Source organism: Piliocolobus tephrosceles, chromosome 6 (genome assembly GCF_002776525.5).
Source record: "Piliocolobus tephrosceles isolate RC106 chromosome 6, ASM277652v3, whole genome shotgun sequence".
Classification (NCBI taxonomy): domain Eukaryota; kingdom Metazoa; phylum Chordata; class Mammalia; order Primates; family Cercopithecidae; genus Piliocolobus; species Piliocolobus tephrosceles.
This window is the reverse complement of record NC_045439.1, coordinates 13,243,513-13,263,150: the sequence shown is the minus strand read 5'-3', so window position 1 is coordinate 13,263,150 and position 19,638 is coordinate 13,243,513. Positions and strand designations below refer to the sequence as shown.

Here is a 19,638-nt window from a genome sequence, read left to right as displayed (position 1 = left end):
CCTGACCAACATGGTGAAACCCCATCTCCACTAAAAATACAAAATTAGTTGGGCGTGGTGGCACATGCCTGTAATTTCAGTTACTTGGGAGGCTGAGGCAAGAGAATTGCTTGAACCTGGGAGCTGAGGTTGCAGTGAGCCAAGATCGCACCAATACACTCCAGCCTAGGCAACAAGAGTGAAACTCTGTCTCAAAAAAAAAAAAAGAAAAAAAAAAGTTGATTAATGATTTCTCTCACCTTTTATCAGCTTAAAAAAAATCTAAAGGCTATTTATGTAACCCAGTACTCTGTAATCTGAGGGCAAATACTTATCCTGAGATTTATCTCTGAAATAAATCACATAATTTGTAAAGTTACTTCCAACTCTAAAATCCCATGACTATTTGTATTTTACTAGGTACATTATACTTGATTTCTTTGCATTGAAGCTATCTAAATCAGGAAGGATGCATAGCAAATAAAAATGCCTTAGTCCCACTGACAAGCAGAAAAGAAACACACACACATACATACTTTAGGAATATATATTTTTAAAGGATTCAATAATCTTTTTAAAGCAAAATCAAAGTATGGCTACAGGAGGAGAGGAAATATCCAAATTGTAATCAACGCAGATTGTTTACGTAAGGCCTTATATTTGTACCTGTATACATACCATATCACAGCACAAAAACATACCCTACCCCATCTGGCTCTCTTAAGGTACAATCAGATTAATGCACATTCATCAAGCGGCATCATCTCAGGATACCTGTATCTTTGACATGGGTATGAATTCAGGGTTTCCTTGGGTCTCTTTCAAGGACTCTCCCTTCAGTATTTCTATTTCCTCATTTTCCTTCTATTTATGAAGAACTGTTATTTTTTGCATTTAATGCCCACTTTTCACCACTTGTTCATGTCAGTTCTCTGAAACGTTACTGCCTATGAACCATGACGTACTGTTTATAACAGAAGCAGAAGTTAAAAGATGTAGACATCACACAAATCAATGGTTATTTTAAAAATAGAAAACAATGATAAAAATTCAGTTGCCAACTTCAGAGGATTTTATATATTATGAAGTGTTCTATTTTCCTTCCATGGTCTGAAATTTATTTTTCAAGAAAACAGATTTCATTTCTAAGCCTTTACTATCTTTGCTAGAAACAGAAAAACCAGTTTTCTCTTTGACAAAATTGTCCCAGGAAAACAACACAAGTGCTTTTCCAAATTAGAGCATAAGTCTTCCTTAAATGTCCTAGTGTGACAATTGGGATACAACAGCCATCTTTTTAATGTCATAAAGGCTAGTTAAGACGGTGGTTTTGGCCGTTTTGCAGATGGTCCATCGAAGTTAGTTCTGTTATCAATGTTATTTTCATCTTCTGCATCATCTTCATCATCACCTTTTAAAATAAATATTTGTTGTATGACAATACATTCTATGGTTGAAAGAAATATATATAGCTAAAGTGGTTGATAACGAGACCATTTCACTTTAGGGATTAATAAAACCATGCACATTTTAGATTAAAATGATTTTGAGAATTTCAGTGTTTAAAATCTTTATTTTCTATCACTTTCCTCTTTGGAAATATTAACTCATTCATCATAAAATCCAGTCTGTTTTTTCTTTTTGAGATGGAGTCTTTCTCTGTTACCAGGCTGGAGTGCAGTGGTGCAATCTCAGATTACTGCAACCTCTGCCTCCAGGGTTCAAGCGATTCCCCTGTCTCAGCCTCCCAAGTAGCTGGGATTACAGGCACGCGCTACCACGCCCGGCTAATTTTTTGTATTTTAGTAGAGACGGGGTTTCACCATGTTGGCCAAGATGGTCTCGATCTCCTGACCTCGTGATCTGCATGCCTCGGCCTCCCAAACTGCTGGGATTACAGGCATGAACCACTGCGGCCGGCCAAAATCCACTTTTAAAAGTGTACAGCTTAGTGGTTTTTAGTATATTCACTAGATTGTGCAATCATCACCACTATCCAATCCTAGAATGCTTTCATCACTCCAAAGAGAAATGAATTATGCCCATTAGCAGTCACTTTCCATTCCCCTCAGCCTTCAGCAACCACTAATCTACTTTTGTTCCCCCTTAATTTTTATTAGTGAGAGGGTCTTGCTATGTTGCCCAGGCTAGACTCAAACTCCCAGGTTCAAGTGATCCTCCTGTCTCAGCCTCTAGAGTAGCTGGGACTACAGGTGCCCACCACTGCACCCAGCTCACTAATCTATCTCTATGGATTTGTCTCTTCTGTATATTCATATAAACAAAATCATATAACACGTACCCTTTTGTGTCTGGCTCTCACCTTAGCATAATGTTTTCAAGGTTCATTCATGTTGTAGCACGTATTAATACTTCATTACCTTTTATTGCTAATAATATTCCATTGTATGGATACACCACATTTTGTTAATGCACTCATCAGTTGATGGATATTTGCATTATTTCTATTTTTTTAAATTATCATTATTTTTAGAGATGAAGAGATGAGGCCTCACTCTGTCCTCCAGGCTGGAGTGCAGTGGAACAATCAGCCCACTGCAGCTTCAAACTCTTGGGTTCACGTGATCCTCCCACCTCCTAAAGGTGCAACACCAAGCCCGGTCAATTGTGGTTTCCACATTTTAGCTACTATAAATGCTGCTGCTATGAACATTCATGTGTAAGTTTTTGTGTGAACATACTTTCTAGTTCTCTTGGGAGGACTACCAGTGGAACTGCTGGGTCATATGGTAACTTCATGTCAACTTTCTGAGGAGCTACCAAACTCTTTTTCCCAGTGGTTACACTGTTTTACATTTCCACCAACAATGTACAAGATCTCCAATTTCTCCACATTCCAGCCAACACTTGTTATTGTTCTTTTTGATTATAGCCAACATCCATATTATCAAGATGTAATTCCCAAGATGGAAGGAAAGTACAGTTTAAGCTCCTCTTAGAGAATTGTAAATCCTGACTCTAATATCTATTCTTGGATTTTTCAGCTCAGGACAGTTAAAATGTACCTGCCTGGCCGGGTGCAGCAGCTCAGGCTTGTAATTCCAGCACTTTGGGAGGCCGAGGCGGGTGGATCATGAGGTTAGGAGTTCGAGACCAGCCTGGCCAACACAGTGAAACCCCGTCTCTACTGAAAATACAAAAATTAGCTGGGAATGGTGGCAGGCGCCTGTAATCTCAGCTACTTGGGAGGCTGAGACAGGAGAATCACTTGAACCCGGGAGGCAGAGGTTGTAGTGAGCCGAGATTGTGCCACTGCACTCCAGCCTGGGCAACAGAGCTAGACTCCATTTCAAAAAAAAAAAAGTACCTGCCTATTTCTGCATTCGAGGCAATTTTTTAAAAATAATGCAGTTAAACTTCACATTTCTACTTTCAAACTGCACCTACAAAACTGGAAAGGCAAGGGAGTCTCTGGGAGTTAATACATGTTAAAATTAAGTCTGTCCCAGTCTTTGGAACCTGTTCCTACTCGGCGATAGATTGTACTCTTTCAAATATGTCTGTAGTTTCACACTTGATAAAACTCCTTTTTATTCAATACCCAGCTCAAAAGTCTTATCCTCTCTGAAGCCTTCTGAGGGTCTCTGGGTTTGCAACACTTACAGAGGGCCATAGAACCACTTTCTTTTTCTTTTTTTTTTTTTTTTTGAGAGGGAGTCTTGCTCTGTCGCCCAGGCTGGAGTGCAATGGCGCCATCTCGGCTCACTGCAACCTCCCCTTCCCGGGGTCAAGCGATTCTTCTGCCTCAGCCTCCCAGGTAGCTGGGATTACAGGTGCCTGCCACCACTCCCAGCTAATTTTTGTATTTTTAGTAGAGACAGGGTTTCACCATATTGGCCAGGCTGGTCTCGAACTCCTGACCTTGTGATCCGCTCGCCTCAGCCTCCCAAAGTGCTGGGATTACAGGTGTGAGCTACCGGCCCGGCCCACTTTCACTTTTAATAAGAGTGTCTGCCTGTCTAATTCCCGTGTGTTTCACAAGGGCAGGAACTGAGTCGCATTCACCTCATTCTTCCTCCAGGGCTCAGCTCAGGGTTTGGCAAATAGTAGGCATTCGGCACGTTTTTTAGTGAAATAAATGAAATAGCGATGAGTCGTGGAAATGCTTGAGTAGAAGCAGCCCAAATAAATATGGTGATAAATGCCAACAATTTTTATTTTTTAAATTATCTTTGAAATAATAATAGAAACGGGATCTCGATATGTTGCCCTGGCTGTTCTGGAACTACTGACCTGAAGTGATCCTCCTGCCTCGCCCTCCCAAAGTGTTGGGATTACAGGCGTGAGCCCCACTTCGCCTGGCCCGCCAACAATTTTTAGATGCAATTCTTCTTTCCTCGAGGCTCACTTTGTCCAAGTCTGCCACTCTACACGGGCTCCCCAAGCCAATTTCCCCTGGCGCCCGCCCCGTCCTCCTGTCGCTGCAGCACTGTCTCAGAGCTCACCGTCCAGGGCCTCGTCTGGAGCTGCCGCCACCCGGTGCTGCACTTCCGCCTGTAGCAGGGGGCCGAATAATTCCGTTACCAGCTCCTTCATCTGGGCCACGCCAGACAATAGACCCTGGAAAGGGTCGCCGTCACCCGGCGCCTCACAAGACACCCGCAGCTTCTGCGGCTTCCCTTCCTGTCCGATATACTCTCCCAGCAGCTCCATGGTGACCGCTAAGCTTCCAGAACACGACACGGGGAAGCGCCACCCGGAGGCGGAAATCAGCCCGCCGCCGGCGCAGGCGGCAGAAGGGAGAGGAGTGACATCCGTTTGTCGGAAGTCGCTCCTCCCCCTTCCTTCGCTTTTTTTCGTTGTCATTGGTTCCTGGCACTCGGGCCCCGCCTCCTCCGGCTACGCCCCTCGTGGCCGCTTTTCCCGCCTCCGCCGGGGCCGTGCCGCGGTTCGGGTGACAGTTGAGGATGGCCGGAGCTGAGGGCTCCGCTGGGCGGCAGTCGGAGCTGGAGCCCGTGGTATCGTTGGTCGACGTCCTCGAGGAGGACGAGGAGCTGGAGAATGAGGCGTGTGCTGTCCTGGGCGGCAGCGACTCCGAGAAGTGCTCCTACTCGCAGGTGGGCACGCGGCCCGGGCCTTGTCTCCCGCGGCTCCCGCCGAACCTCCCCTTCCCGGCCCGGCTGTCCCTATTCCCGCCTGCCGCAGTCGTCTCCCCAGTGGTGGTCCGGGGCCGCCGTTAGTCTGCCGCTTCCTTACCCCAAGCCCACCCTTCCCTTTTATCCCCAACCTCCTGGGCCCCCTTCAGCCTGTGTCCAGCAGGGGTCCCCATCTTCCCTCTCTAACTCTGTCCGGCCAGCCAGGAAGGGCCCTGGAGCAGCTGCTCTGTCCGTCCTCTCCAGCCTCTTCCTGGTGCACCACTGCTTTTCACGAAACCAGCCCGCGACCTCTCAGATCCAGACATCTTTGTCCCTGCTTTTCCCATCCTAAGATTATTTATTTATTTATTAGGGACCAAATGGGGAGAGTCAGGTTAAAGAGATTTTCAAATCCATAGGGATTTGCGGTGAGCTCCTTGACAGCTAGTTCCTCTGCAATTTAGTTTGACAAGTGCTAGCTAGTACTTTTTCTTCCTTTTTTTGGCAAAATGAAGCAAGTACCCATGTCTGTCTGCAGTCTGCCCTCCTCCCCTGGAAATAGACCGGAAACAGAACAGCAAGTGGCTCTGGCAAGGGAGGGGAGAGAGGAGAAAAGGATCTATTTGGCATTTGGAAGACGTTGTGAGTGAGCAAGTGTTTGAGGGGGTGTGATGTGTTTAGTGACTCACCCTATACTTCGAGTTACAAAAATGGAAAAGGATGGGTAGGAAGAAGACTGACAAAGAATAAGAATTGGCAGGAAGAAGGGTTACCTAGGCAGAGGGGTGGATTGGAACACTGGGGAGATGAGGGGAGAGACTTGCGTTCATTATGTGGTATGAACTGAGGTGATAATACCAGTTCTCGTTGTTGACCAAGTTTAGTTTACACTGCAAAGTGCTAGATTGTTGAATAAACCTGGTATCCAGACATAGCCCCAGGTATTTTAAAACCTTTGGTCACCACTAAAACAATTTTTCGCCTGCTTTCCTTAAAAAAAAAAGTTCTAAGTCTGTATGTAAACTATTTTTGAAGTGTAGTTACCTTTATGAAATGGATTCCCTTAATATTTTCTTTTTATTGTGGTAAAAAATAATGGAAATTTGCACAAATCATGTACACAGCTTGAAAGGAAAGTGTGCATGTTCCCACCACCCAGATCAACAAATAGAACATTAGGAGTGCAAAAGGCTTATTGGAAAAGAACTTAAAAAAAAAAAGAAAAGAAAGAAATAGAACCTTACTGGCATCCCGGAAGCCTCCTTGTCTATCTTCCTCCTTCCTAGAGGAAGGTAACTATACCTATTACACATATTCACTTTTGTTTTTTTTTTTTGAGATGGAATTTCACTCTTGCCACCCAGGCTGGAGTGCAATGTCATGATCTTGGCTCACTGCAACCTCCATCTCCCAGGTTCAAGCGATTCTCCTGTCTCAGCCTCCCAAGTAGCTGGGATTACAGGTGCCCGCCACCACGCCCAGCTAATTTTTGTATTTTTAGTAGATGGGGTTTTTTAGAGATGGGGTTCCACCACGTTGACCAGGCTGGTCTTGAACTCCTGACCTCAGGTGATCTGCCCACCTTTGCCTCCCAAAGGGCTGGGATTACAGGCGTGAGCCACTGCACCCAGCCTACATATTCACTTTTTAACATTTGGTCACATTTATCTCCTTTTCTACTTAAAATTTGTTGTTTTAAAATTTTGAACTATTTAAAAATAAGTTGCAGACATGATGACACTGTACCTCTAAATACTTCAGCATGCATCTCCTAAAAATCAAAGAGATTCTTTGCATGTGTTGATTCTCTCTTTGGTGGATTTACAAACATTTTCCAGGATGAAAGTGTGATATTACTTACATAAACCTATACATATGCTCCTGTGTTTTCACATGTTAAAATGATTAAACAGATCCATTTATTCACAGCCGACTGACAAATTCAGACATCCTATCACTTTAAGAAAGGAGTGCTGACTTGTGTCATGGCTAATGCTTGTAGTCCCAGCACTTTGGAAGGCCAAGGCAGAGAACTGCTTGAGCCCAGGAGTTTGAGACAAGCCTAGGCAACATAGCAAGACCTCATCTCTGCAAAAAATAAATAAATTAGGAAGAAATAAAAAAGTGCTTGCATGAAAAAAAGCACTAGTATAAAAATGAAACATGCAACACAACTGTGTTTTGGTTGATGCTCTGCTGTGTAAACTTTTTAGTCTTAATGGTTTTTACAGAAAGGTCTTGACCACAGATAATCTGATTTTAATTATTTTTCAGTTCCTAGTGTGGGTATTAGGTAAACCATGCTATTACATTAATTCTCTTTTCCATTTTGGGGGCTTTTAGGGCTCAGTAAAGAGGCAAGCACTATATGCCTGTAGTACCTGCACCCCAGAGGGAGAAGAACCAGCAGGAATTTGTTTAGCTTGCAGTTATGAATGTCATGGAAGTCACAAACTATTTGAGCTATACACAAAAAGGTAAACATAGTCAGAGATTGTTACTAAATGCTTTTGAAGTATAGATTCTTTCCCATCTACACTTTTTCCTAATGTTGTTTTTTCATGCAAAGCTGTTGTACAGTAGTGAAATTTCATGTAATTATTTTATATAATTAGAGAGAGTTGTTTCTAGAGCCTTTAAAAACATAATATGGTACAAACTCAAACTACTCATCTTTCTCTGTCATCATTTTACTTGTGTGTGTTTGTGTGTATGTGATATAAATATTTGCTTCTGTACATATTAATTTCCAGAATTGTAAAGTCTTAGAATGCTTGAAGAAATTTTAAATTGGATTTTGTAAAAAGAAAAATAAAATTGTTATTTCCTCCTTTTTTCAGAAATTTTCGTTGTGATTGTGGAAATAGCAAGTTTAAAACTTTGGAATGCAAATTACTTCCTGTAAGTAAGCACTGTAACTATAAATGCAGTTAGAGCAGCTGGGGTTAATATTTGCCAGAGTGGGTAAAAAACAAATACCTGTATTTTCCAAAAAAGAAGTTCTTATGCTTATTCTCTGCAGATGGCCATTTCATTTTTTACTTTGTTGGAAAAACTATATAAACTGTTGAGAGCCTACAAGATAGATGGTAATTAATATGAAAGGTTTGGGGGAGAGATGTACTTGAAAGTAATTCAGGTTTAATTATATTGGTTGTACTTATTCTCTGAGGCTTTTAAAGCGAAGGGTATCACTTAAAAACAATAAACAGGGTCAGGAGATCGAGACCATCCTGGCCAACATGGTGAAACCCTGTCTCTACTAAAAATACAAAAATTAGCTGGGCATGGTGGCACCCAGTCACCTACTCGATCAGCTACTTGGGAGGCTGAGGCAGGAGAATTGCTTGAACCCAGGAGGTAGAGGTTGCAGTGAGCTGAGATTGCACCACTGCACTCCAGCCTGGCAACAGAGCAAGACTCTATCTCAAAACAAAAACAATAAATAGACTGACACAGTGGCTCATACCTGTAATCCTAGCACTTTGGGAGGCTGAGGTGGGCAGATCACTTGAGGTTAGGAGTTTGAAAGCAGCTTGAAGGCCGGGCGCGGTGGCTCAAGCCTGTAATCCCAGCACTTTGGGAGGCCGAGGCGGGCGGATCACAAGGTCAGGAGATCGAGACCATCATGGCTAACACGGTGAAACCCCGTCTCTACTAAAAAAAAAAATACAAAAAGAAAGCAGCTTGGCCATCATGGTGAAACCACCCCCGCCCCCCACTAAAAATACAAAAAACTATCTGGGCATGGTGGTATGTGCCTGTAATCCTAGCTACTCGGGAGGCTGAGGCACGAGAATCGCTTGAACCCAGGAGGCGGAGGTTTCTCTCACTCGAGATTGTGCCACTGCACTCCAGCCTGGGTGACAAAGCGAGAGTCCATTTCAAAAAAAAAAGAAAAAGAAAAACCAATAAATGAGGCCGGGCGTGGTGACTCACACCTGTAATCCCAACACTTTGGGAGGCCTACGTGGGAGAATGGCTTGACCCCAGACCAGCCTGGGCATCATAGTGAGACCCCATCTCTATCAAAAAGGAAAAAGAAGTACTTTGAAATTCCAGGCCAATATCAGTTCACATAGATTGATAATTAATATTTATGATTAACTTTTATCTCCACTTTACTGAATAGGTGTATTTAATTTCTCCTAATTACCACCAAAAAAAAAACAAAAACAAAAACAAATTTTATTTTTTCTCTGTATCCTGAAAAAAGTATCCCTTTAGTAGTAGTGAGTTTTTTTTTTCCTACTTTGAAAGTTAAAGATCAGCCTCTGGCGGGAAATAATGTGGAAATGTATTGAATGCATTCATTTTATAATGTGTGAAATTATAGTTAAAATTAGATCATATTATTATTGAAATCAATATTATATTTCAGGACAAAGCAAAGGTAAATTCTGGCAATAAGTACAATGACAACTTTTTTGGATTGTACTGCATTTGCAAGAGACCTTATCCTGATCCTGAAGACGAGGTAAGAGAATTGTTAAGTTAAACCTGGGAGTGTGTCCCCTCTAGCCTTGATTCCTCAACTGCTTGTCATATCTGAGCCTCTGGCTCTTCAGGAGGCAGTGCGGGATGGTGAAAGGGTTCTAGATTTATCTTTTCTTATGAATCTGGGTTGGATCTATAATTGATACACATCTCAACCATTCTTTTCATTTTTACATCATAAGAATGAAATATTGGAGAGGACTTTCCCAAAGCCAGAGCTTCTTCCCTTCCTCTCCTTCCCTGACTGCCTCCCCCTGCCCCCTAACACTTTCTAAGAAATGACCTTCAATTTCTTGTGTCTCTTTACGGAAAGAAATGGGGTATACAAACAGCATCCTCTTAAAAATGTCAATGAGAAATATATGCAAAATTCAAAATGAGTTCTTCGTCACTCTTGCACCTCTTACCTCCCAAGCCTAACCACTGTTAACACTTTTGGTGTGTATATTTTTAGGTCTTTTTCTGTGCACATGAAAGTGTTTGAGTGAATGTGTGTTTCAATGTGTAATTTCCTTTCCATTAACAGAAGTGAAAATTCTGTACACTTCTGCAGCTGGTTTTTCTCACCAGTGTATCATAGACATTCATGTTAACAAACACACTTACCCCGTTCTAACTGCTGCGGAGTGTCCTATAACTTCATATGCCATAAGTTAGTCAACCTAATCGTTCTTCTATAGCAGAATGGCATTGTCTGATTTTTCAATATTATAAGGAAAGCTAGAGTGAACATCCTTATACAGTAATACAACTGAGTATACTCCGTATTTATGTAGAATGGATCAGTAGAATTGACAGATCAAAGTGTATTTGTGGGGTTTAAAATTGTGATTGGCCGGGCACTGTGGCTCATGCCTGTAGTCCTGGCTACTCAGGAGGCTGAAACACAAGAATCACTTGAACCCATGGGGCAGAGGTTGCAGTGAGCCCGGATTGTGGCGCTGCACTTCAGCATGGGTGACAGAGCGAGACTCTGTCTCAAAAAATAATAATCATAATAAATAATAAAATAAAATTGTGATCATGTCTGCCAAAAAAGTTGAACCAGCAACAGTATATGATAATGTTTTTTCCCCAACACTTTTGTCAACCCTGCGTATTACCAGTTCTCAGAAATTTTGCCATTTTGATAAATGAAGAATAGTATCTTAAATTTTTTTTCTTTCCGTGATGATAAGTGAGATTATGCATTTTTTCACGAGTTTGCTGGACATCCGTAATAACCTTCCCTCTGAATTGTCCTTTCATATCCTCAGCCCATGTTTTGATTGGTTTGGGTTTTGTTTGGGTATTTACTGATTTGAAAGAGTACTTTTTGTCTTTAGAGATATTAGCCTTCTGCCTTCTTCCTTGTTTTCTAATTGCATTGGAACTATAATTATTAAACCAAATTATGTACAGGGACAGATTGAAGGTCTCTGAGTTAGCAAAAATAAAATCTTAAAACTGGATTTTTTTTTTTCTTTCTTTTTTTTAAGACAGAGTCTCGCTCTGTCACCCAGGCTGGAGTACAGTAGCGTGATCTTGGCTCACTGCATCCTCTGTCTCCCGGGTTCAAGCGATTCTCCTGCCTCAGTCTCCTGAGTAGCTGGGATTACAGGCACCTGCCACCATGCCTGGCTGATTTTTGTATTTTTAGTAGAGACAGAGTTTCACCATGTTAGCCAGGCTGGTCTCAAACTCCTGACCTCAGGCGATCCGCCCACCTTGGCCTCCCAGAGTGCTGGGATTATAGGCGTGAGCCACCATGCCTGGCCAAAACTGGATATTTTAAGGCATGTAGTAAAGTGTTACAGCTCCTCCTGTTCCACAGTATGTGCTTTTTTTCCCCCCTTTAAGAAGCCTACAATAGGAAAAGGACAACAACATTGGGTTGTTAATTAACAGTTAAGAGAGCCTGGGAATAAAAGAAAATCATCCCCCAAATAGTCTGTGTTCTTTGGTATATTATTTTCCTAGGGCCAGCATTTAATTATTTAATTTATTCAAATTAGAGGAGTTATGTATCAAGAGGTTTTTACTAACATTTACTTTTCAGTGTACTTGGCAGGATGGTTTTTCTGCAGCAGAAAGACATTGTCTAATTTTTCAATATCATAAAGAAAGCTGGAGTGACCATTCTTATACAGTAATACAACTGAGTATTGTATTAAAGGATGGTGTGGTGAAAAGTCCTAGTTGTCACTGTCTGCATTGGTCCATTCACATTACTTGCCTTGGCCTGAGTTTTGTATAAAATGGGAATGCCCTCTTTGTCTACACAGTTTTGTGAGAATCAGATATTAAGTAACTGATGTGAAAGAGCTTTGAGATTGTTTGTAAAGGGCTTATCTCAATGTAAGCCTTTGGAACACCAGTTCATGTGGAACGAATATGTAGTATCTTATTCTACTGTGTGCCAGGTTACTTCCATGTTCCCGAATTCAGTGTAATCCTTAACAAACTGCTTTTCTCTGTTAGATTCCAGATGAGATGATCCAGTGTGTCGTCTGTGAAGACTGGTTCCATGGAAGGGTAAGGAAAATGTTCTACGTTTGAAACCATTGTCATCACAAAAAGATAAAGGTTATATTTTACATTATAATTACTCTTCTAAAAATAAATTATAGTGATATGATCAGTGTATTATTACGGTATTTATTTATAAAATAATGGGCATTTTGGACAGTTTGGCAATCACAAGAAAATTTTTGGTGTTCTATATTCACAGCATCTTGGTGCCATTCCCCCTGAGAGTGGGGATTTTCAGGAGATGGTATGCCAGGCCTGCATGAAACGTTGTTCTTTTTTGTGGGCTTATGCTGCACAATTGGCAGGTAGGTATCTTTGTGAAGTTAGTGTGCCACAAACTTGTGCTTGTGAAATTTGTGTGTTCAATTCAGAATTTTTAGCAACTATTTTTAACTCTGTGGTTATAAAATAGTGTATGTTCTGGCCAGGCACGATGGCTCACGCCTCTAATCCCAGGACTTTGGGAGGCCAAGACAGGTGGATCACCTGAGGTCAGGAGTTCGAGACCAGCCTGGCCAATATGGTGAAACCCCGTCTCTATTAAAAATGCAAAAATTAACCGGGCATCATGGCACGTGCCTGTAATCCCAGCTACTCAGGAGGCTGAGGCAGAAGAATCGCTCGAACCCAGGAGGCAGGGGTTGCAGTGAGCTGAGATCATGCCACTGCATTCCAACCTGGGCAACAGAACGAGACTCCATCTCAAAAAAAAAAAACCAGGCTGGGCGCGGTGGCTCAAGCCTGTAATCCCAGCACTTTGGGAGGCCGAGACGGGCGGATCACGAGGTCAGGAGATCGAGACCATCCTGGCTAACATGGTGAAACCCCATCTCTACTAAAAAAATACAAAAAACTAGCCGGGCGAGGTGGCGGGCGCCTGTAGTCCCAGCTACTGGGGAGGCTGAGGCAGGAGAATGGCGTAAACCTGGGAGGCGGAGCTTGCAGTGAGCTGAGATCCGGCCACTGCACTCCAGCCCGGGCGACAGAGCGAGACTCCGTCTCAAAAAAAAAAAAAAAAAAACAAACAAAACGTAGTATGTGTTCTTTCTCCACAAGGTGCATAGATTGGTTGGGATACTACCAAAAACAAAATTATACTTAAATGATATGATGCAGAATATTGATGATACCAGAGTTAGAGAAAATGGAGGAGGCAGTTTTCGAATGGGATTTTGAAAGATAAATAGAACCAAAATAAGTTGTTAATTATAACACATGGTATCGGTTGGCGAGGGGGTGGTGTCTTAGTCTGTCTGGGGTGCTAGAACAAAATACCTTAGGCTGGGTAATTTATAAACAATAGATGGATATTTCTCACAGTTCTGGAGGCTGGGAAGTCCAAAATTCAGGTGCCTGCAGAGTCAGTGGTTTGGTTGAGGGCCCATTCCTCATAGATGGAGCCTTTTATGTGTCAGTACCTGTTAAAAGGGGCAAACAAGCTCGCTTGAGCCTGTTTTATAAGTCCAAGCCCTCATGAATGGGATTAGTGACCTTATAAAAGTGGACTGCACGCACACGCTACCATGCCCTGCTAATTTTGTATTTTCTGTAGAGACAGTGTTTTGCCGTGTTGCCCAGGCTGGTCTTGAACTCCTGAGCTCAAGTGATCCACTCATCTTGGCTTCCCAGAGTGCTGGGATTACAGGCATGAGCCACCATGCCCAGCCTATCTGGTGCTTTTATTATACACTAAGAAATTAAATCAAAACAACTAATTAATCAATGGTTCTGAGGCATTAAATATCTTATTGGTAATGCTTTATGTGTTTCTTAATTTATTTTTAAGGTGGCAGTTAAACTCATAGTATCTGCTGCTTTGGCTTCATAATTTCTTGCCCTTCTCATTTTTAGAGACCAGTTCACCATACAAACCATGAGCAGCATAGCTGTACCTCCAGTCTCATGTTTTTCTGTCTTTTTTTTTTTTTTGAGACAGCGTCTGGCTGTGTTATCCAGGCTGGGGTGCAGGGGTGCTATCTCGGCTCACTGCAACCTCGCCTCCTGGGTTCAAGCGATTCTTGTGATGCGGCTTCCAGAGTAGCTGGGACTACAGGCACATGCCACTACACCTGGCAAATTTTTGTATTTTCAGTGAAGACAAGGCTTTGCTGTGTTGGCCAGGCTGGTCTCAAACTCCTGATGTCAAGTGATCCACCCATCTCATTCTCCCAAAGTGCTGGGATTATAGGCGTGAGCCACCATGCCTGGCCAGTTTGCCTCAGAGTTCTTAAGTGCTGCTCCCTTTCTGTTCATTCCCTTTCCAGTGATCTCTCTCACTGTCCACAGATGCTGAACCTATCTATGTATAGTTCTTACTCGTTGGGTTTTTTTTTTTAAGACGGAGTCTTGCTCTGTTGCCCAGACTGGAGTGCAGTGGCACAGTCTCGGCTCACAGTAACCTATGCCTCCTGGGTTCAGGCAATTCTCCTGGCTTAGCCTCCCAGCTGTAAGTAGCTGGGATTACAGGCATGCACCAGCATGCGTAGCTAATTCTTCTGTTTTTAGTAGAGAAGGGGTTTCACCATGTTGGCCAGGCTGGTCTTGAACTCCTGACCTCAGGTGATCCACCTGTCTTGGCCTCCCAAAGTGCTGGGATTACAGGTGTGAGCCACCATACTCAGCTTAATTGGGTTTTTAAAATTGATCTCCTGCCTCTCCCTTCATTTCCTCTCCCGTCAGCAGATGGCTTCATCTCCTATTACATTGAAATGCTGGCATCCAATGTGAGCTCCCCTGTTGTTTCTCTTCTCTGTCTCAGAGTATATCTGCTGCTACACCCATTGTTTTTTTATTTCTTCCTCCCATAAAGAAAAGCTGTTTTTAAAAAATTACCCTTCTGTCTGTGTTTACAGTTCAGTCTCTTCCTCCTACTTCTTGTATTATTCTGTCTCTAACAAGTACAGTACATTATTTTCTCCTTTATGTGTAAAGTGCTTAAGCAGTGATTGATATTTTCAAATAAATTGTTCAATTATTTGAATTCTTTGGGTTAGACAGACATAACCTAAAGAAGCATCAGTATTTTCTTTCTTAGTATTTCGGAGACTATGGTGGACTAATCTCTTTTTCCAGATTCTGAAATATTTTAAAATCAGAAAAAGTGCTTTTAGGTCAGAAGTGGTGGCTCATGCCTGTAATCCCAGCACTTTGGGAGGCCGAGGCGGGCAGATCACCTGAGGTCAGGAGTTTGAGACCAGCCTGACCAATTAGCCGGGCGCGGTGGCGGGCGCCTGTAGTCCCAGCTACTAGGGAGGCTGAGGCAGGAGAATGGCGTGAACCCAGGAGGCGGAGCTTGCAGTGAGCCGAGATTGCGCCACTGCACTCCAGCCTGGTGGACAGAGTGAGACTCCGTCTCAAAAAAAATAAATAAATAAATAAATAAAAAATAAAATAAAAAATAGCCAGGCATGGTGGCGCATGCCTGTAATCCCAGCTACTCAGGGGGCTGAGGCAGGAGAATTGCCTGAACCCAGGAGGTGGAGGTTGCAGTGAGCCAAGATTGTGCCATTGCACTCCAGCCTGGGCAACAAGAGCGAAACTCCATCTGGAAAAAAAAAAAAGGCAAAAGCTATTGTATGCCTGACGTGGTGGCTCACACCTGTAATCCCAGCACTTTGCGAGGTTGAGGCAGGCAGATCACTTGACATCAGGGGTTCGAGACCAGCCTGGCCAACATGGCGAAACCCTGTCTCTACTAAAAATACAAAAAATTAGCCAGTCATAGTGGCGCGCACCTGTAGTCCCAGCTACTCGGGTGTCTGAAGCATGAGGATTGCTTGAACCTGGGAGACAGAGGTTGCAGTGAGTCAAGACCATGCCACTGCACTCTAGCGTGGGTGACAGAGTGAGAATCTGTCTGTAAAAAAAAAAAAATAATAATAGAATAAGTGATTTTATTGTCTGTTGGGATTTTATTGTCTGTTAGGTCAGTGGATATGTGTGTATGTGTTTTTCTTTTTTTTTCTTTGAACCCACAGTAACCAAAATATCCACTGAGGATGATGGATTGGTGCGGAACATTGATGGAATAGGTGATCAGGAAGTTATTAAACCTGAAAATGGAGAGCATCAAGATAGTACCCTCAAAGAGGATGTTCCAGAACAGGGAAAGGATGATGTCCAGGAGGTTAAAGCAGAGCAGAACAGTGAACCATGTGCTAGCTCTAGTTCTGAATCTGATCTCCAGGTAATATGTGAAGTACAAGCCATCAAGAAATAAGACTGGGCCAGGGGCAGTGGCTCGTGCCCATAATCCCAGCACTTTGGGAGGCCAAGGCAGGCAGATCACCTGAGGTCACGGGTTTGAGACCAGCCTTGGCAACATGGTTAAACGTCATCTCTACTAAAATTACAAAAACTAGCCGGGCATGGTGGCACATGCCTGTAATCCCAGCTACTCAGGAGACTGAGGCAGGAGAATTGCTTGAACCCAGGAGGTGGAGGTTACAGTGATCCGAGATCATGCCACTGCACTGTAGCCTGGGCGACAGAACGAGATTCTGTCTGAACAAAAACAAAAGAAAACTGAAGCGGAATTAATTCTGTAAACTTATGGCTTTGGATTTCAATTTTATCCTTTGCCTAAAGAAATCTCTTTACAAAATCTAAACTATGAAAACTGTGGTAGTTTAAAAAACATGCTTCAAAACTTAATTTTATTTCAGACAGTGTTTAAGAACGAAAGTCTCAACGCAGAATCAAAATCTGGCTGCAAACTTCAGGAGCTTAAAGCTAAGCAGTTTATAAAGAAAGACACTGCCACCTATTGGCCCCTGAACTGGCGTAGCAAGTTGTGTACCTGCCAAGACTGTATGGTAAAGTATCTGATTAATTTCAGTGTTAGCATATTTTGTGTACTGTCCCCCAAAATAAGGACACCTGGGAAAACAATTCAATTTTTGTACCAGAGGAAGAAAGAAAAATAAAAAGAACACCTGAACAGTATATTTATGGAATTAATGTTTAGGAGACCCTCAAAATTTTTACATTAAGCAAATTTATGCTATAGTACTTACAGTTGGAATGTTTGTGGAAGAAATGGATAATTATGCAGTATTTTAAATTATTTTAATTTTAGTTTACTTATCTTTAGGCAAATAGCAGTTCTTTGTTACATCAAAAAGTTGCTTGGAAACACTGGTTGAAAGTTACAGTAAATTGGCCAGGTGTGATGGGTCATGCATGTAATCCCAGCACTTTGGGAGGCCAAGTTGGGTGAATCACCTGAGGTCAGGAGTTCGAGACCAGCCTGACCAACATGGTGAAATCCTGTCTGTACTAAAAGTACAATATTGGCTGGGCGTGGTGGCACATGCCTGTAATCCCAGCTCCTTGGGAGGCCAAGGCAGGAGAATCGCTTGAACCCGAAAGGCGGAGGTTGCAAGGAGCCGGGATCATGCCATTGCACTCCAGCCTGGGCAAGAAGAGTGAAATTCCGTCTCAAAAAAAGAAAAAAAGAAAAGGAAAGAAAGAAAGTTACAGTAAATCAGTGATTTTTAAATAAAGATCTCATAGAGTATATGACATCTGGGAAATTGGGAGAATTCTGACAGAAATCTGGGCAAAAAGAATAAATCCTTCTAGCAATTCTGTGTTGAGGTTCCAGTTTTTCTAGGTCTTAATATTTAAAAAATTACATTTTTAGTGATTCTGATGAAATTGACTTTCTGAGAATGATAAATAATTCTAATGGGGAAACTGTTTCTTTTTTTTTTTTCTAAAGAAAATGTATGGAGATCTAGATGTCTTGTTCCTGACAGATGAATATGACACAGTTCTGGCTTATGAAAACAAAGGCAAGATTGCCCAGGCCACTGACAGGAGCGATCCCCTAATGGATACCCTTAGCAGCATGAATAGAGTCCAGCAAGTGGAACTCATTTGTGGTAAATACTGTGTGTGTGTGTGTGTGTGTGTGTGTGTGAAAATTCAGTTTCTTTCACTATGTAAAAAACTATAAAGGGGGCAATAAACACCTATATTTTTAATTTAATACAAATAATTAAAATTGTGAATTATAGATCATTGCTTGATTTTCATATTGGTGGATATTCAGCTGCTGTTACCATTGAAGCAGAGTTACATGCTAGAATAATTACATGCTTGGGAAACCACAGCATAACGCTATTTCTGATTAAGGGTAGATGGATGAATAAAATTTTTCCATCCATTGAAACAATTTTTTGGACATTATGTGTCATCTTTTTGAGCAAGGCATGTCACCATTTTGACAGTTCTTGAGGTTGCTTCAGTGGTTCACAGGAAACCACTAGAGGAGAAAATATCCCCAAACCCTTGATTGAAGGCTTTTACATCCCGCCACCGCTACCCAGGGGCAGCATGCCAAACTTATTTCAGTGATTTCTATCCCAGCCATTTCCACTTGGATACCACCACTTTTATGTGTCTTTTATGGCATCAGTCATTTCTGTCTTTTATTATTTATTTATTTATTTTGAGACAGGGTCTTGCTCTTAGGCTGGAGTGCAATGGTGCATTCTTGGCTCACTGCAACCTCTGCCGCCCGAGCTCAAGTGATTCTCCTGCCTCAGTCTCTGAAGTAGCTGTGACTGCAGATGCATGCCACTGTGTCCCGCTAATTTTTTTTTTTTTTGAGATGGAGTCTCACTGTCGCCCAGGCTGGAGTGCAGTGGCATGATCTCGGCTCACTGCAACCTCTGCCTTCCGGGTTCAAGTGATTCTCCTGCCTCAGCCTCCCAAGTAGCTGCTATTACAGGCACCCACTACCATGCCTGGCTAATTTACTTTGTATTTTTAGTAGATACAAGATTTCACCATGTTGGCCCAGCTGGTTTCGACCTCCTGACCTCAGGTGATCTACCCGCTTTGGCCTACCAAAGTGCTGGGATTACAGGCGTGAGCCACCATGCCCGGTCCCCACTAATTTTTGTATTTTTAGTAGAGTCAGGGTTTTACCATGTCACCCAGGCTGGTCTCGAACTCCCGAGCTGAGGTGATCCGCCTGCCTTGGCCTCCCAAAATGCTAGGATTACAGGTTCAAGCCACTGCACCTTGTCTTTTATTTATAACCGTTAATTTCTTTTTGCCTTTATTAGAGTAAACACTTTTCAAGGATAGAAAAAAGATTTTTGCACCTAAAAGATTTTTGTAGCCCTCAAGGTACCTTGTACATAATGTAAACTGAGTCAGTCTGTTTGGGCTGGGTGTGATGGATCACGCCTGTAATCCCAGCACTTTGGGAGGCCAATGCAGGTGGATCACCCGAGGTCAGGAGTTCGAGACCAGCCTGGCTGACATGGTGAAACCCCGTCTCCACTAAAAATACAAAAAAGTAGGCAGGCGTGGTGGTGCGTGCCTGTAGTCCCAGCTACTCGGGAGGCTGAGACGTGAGAATCACTTCAACCTGGGAGGCAGAGATTGCAGTGAGCCGAGGTCATGCCACTGCATTCCAGCCTGGGTGACAGAGTGAGACTCCATCAAATAAAATAAAATAAAATAAAATAAAATAAAATAAAATAAAATAAATAAAATAAAATAAAATAAAATAAAATAAAATAAAATAAAATAAAATAAA

General features: G+C 42.4%; 2 protein-coding genes across 4 annotated transcripts in view; one reads left to right on the top strand and one right to left on the bottom strand.

The window, feature by feature from the left end:
* Positions 1-510: 510 nt before the first annotated feature.
* GON7 (GON7 subunit of KEOPS complex) lies at positions 511-4,738 on the bottom strand. The gene is made up of 2 exons (XM_023205525.3): positions 4,446-4,738; positions 511-1,390 (listed from the first exon to the last, which is right to left on the bottom strand). The coding sequence occupies exons 1-2, from the start codon at positions 4,651-4,653 to the stop codon at positions 1,296-1,298; spliced, it is 303 nt and encodes a 100-aa protein (XP_023061293.1). The 5' UTR covers positions 4,654-4,738; the 3' UTR covers positions 511-1,295.
* Positions 4,677-19,638, top strand: part of UBR7 (ubiquitin protein ligase E3 component n-recognin 7) — a 24,885-nt gene continuing 9,923 nt past the window's right edge. For 2 of the 3 annotated variants that reach the window (XR_002730275.3, XM_023205523.3), the window contains exons 1-9: positions 4,677-5,057; positions 7,419-7,552; positions 7,916-7,976; positions 9,457-9,552; positions 12,033-12,086; positions 12,283-12,388; positions 16,061-16,269; positions 16,748-16,897; positions 17,806-17,968. Coding sequence is in view for 2 of the 3 variants with exons in the window: in XM_023205523.3 (XP_023061291.1) it covers positions 4,908-5,057; positions 7,419-7,552; positions 7,916-7,976; positions 9,457-9,552; positions 12,033-12,086; positions 12,283-12,388; positions 16,061-16,269; positions 16,748-16,897; positions 17,806-17,968 (1,123 nt within the window). In the remaining variant the exon portion in view is untranslated. The remainder of the gene's footprint in view (positions 5,058-7,418; positions 7,553-7,915; positions 7,977-9,456; positions 9,553-12,032; positions 12,087-12,282; positions 12,389-16,060; positions 16,270-16,747; positions 16,898-17,805; positions 17,969-19,638) is intronic. The other variant, XM_023205524.3, reaches the window with a different exon arrangement.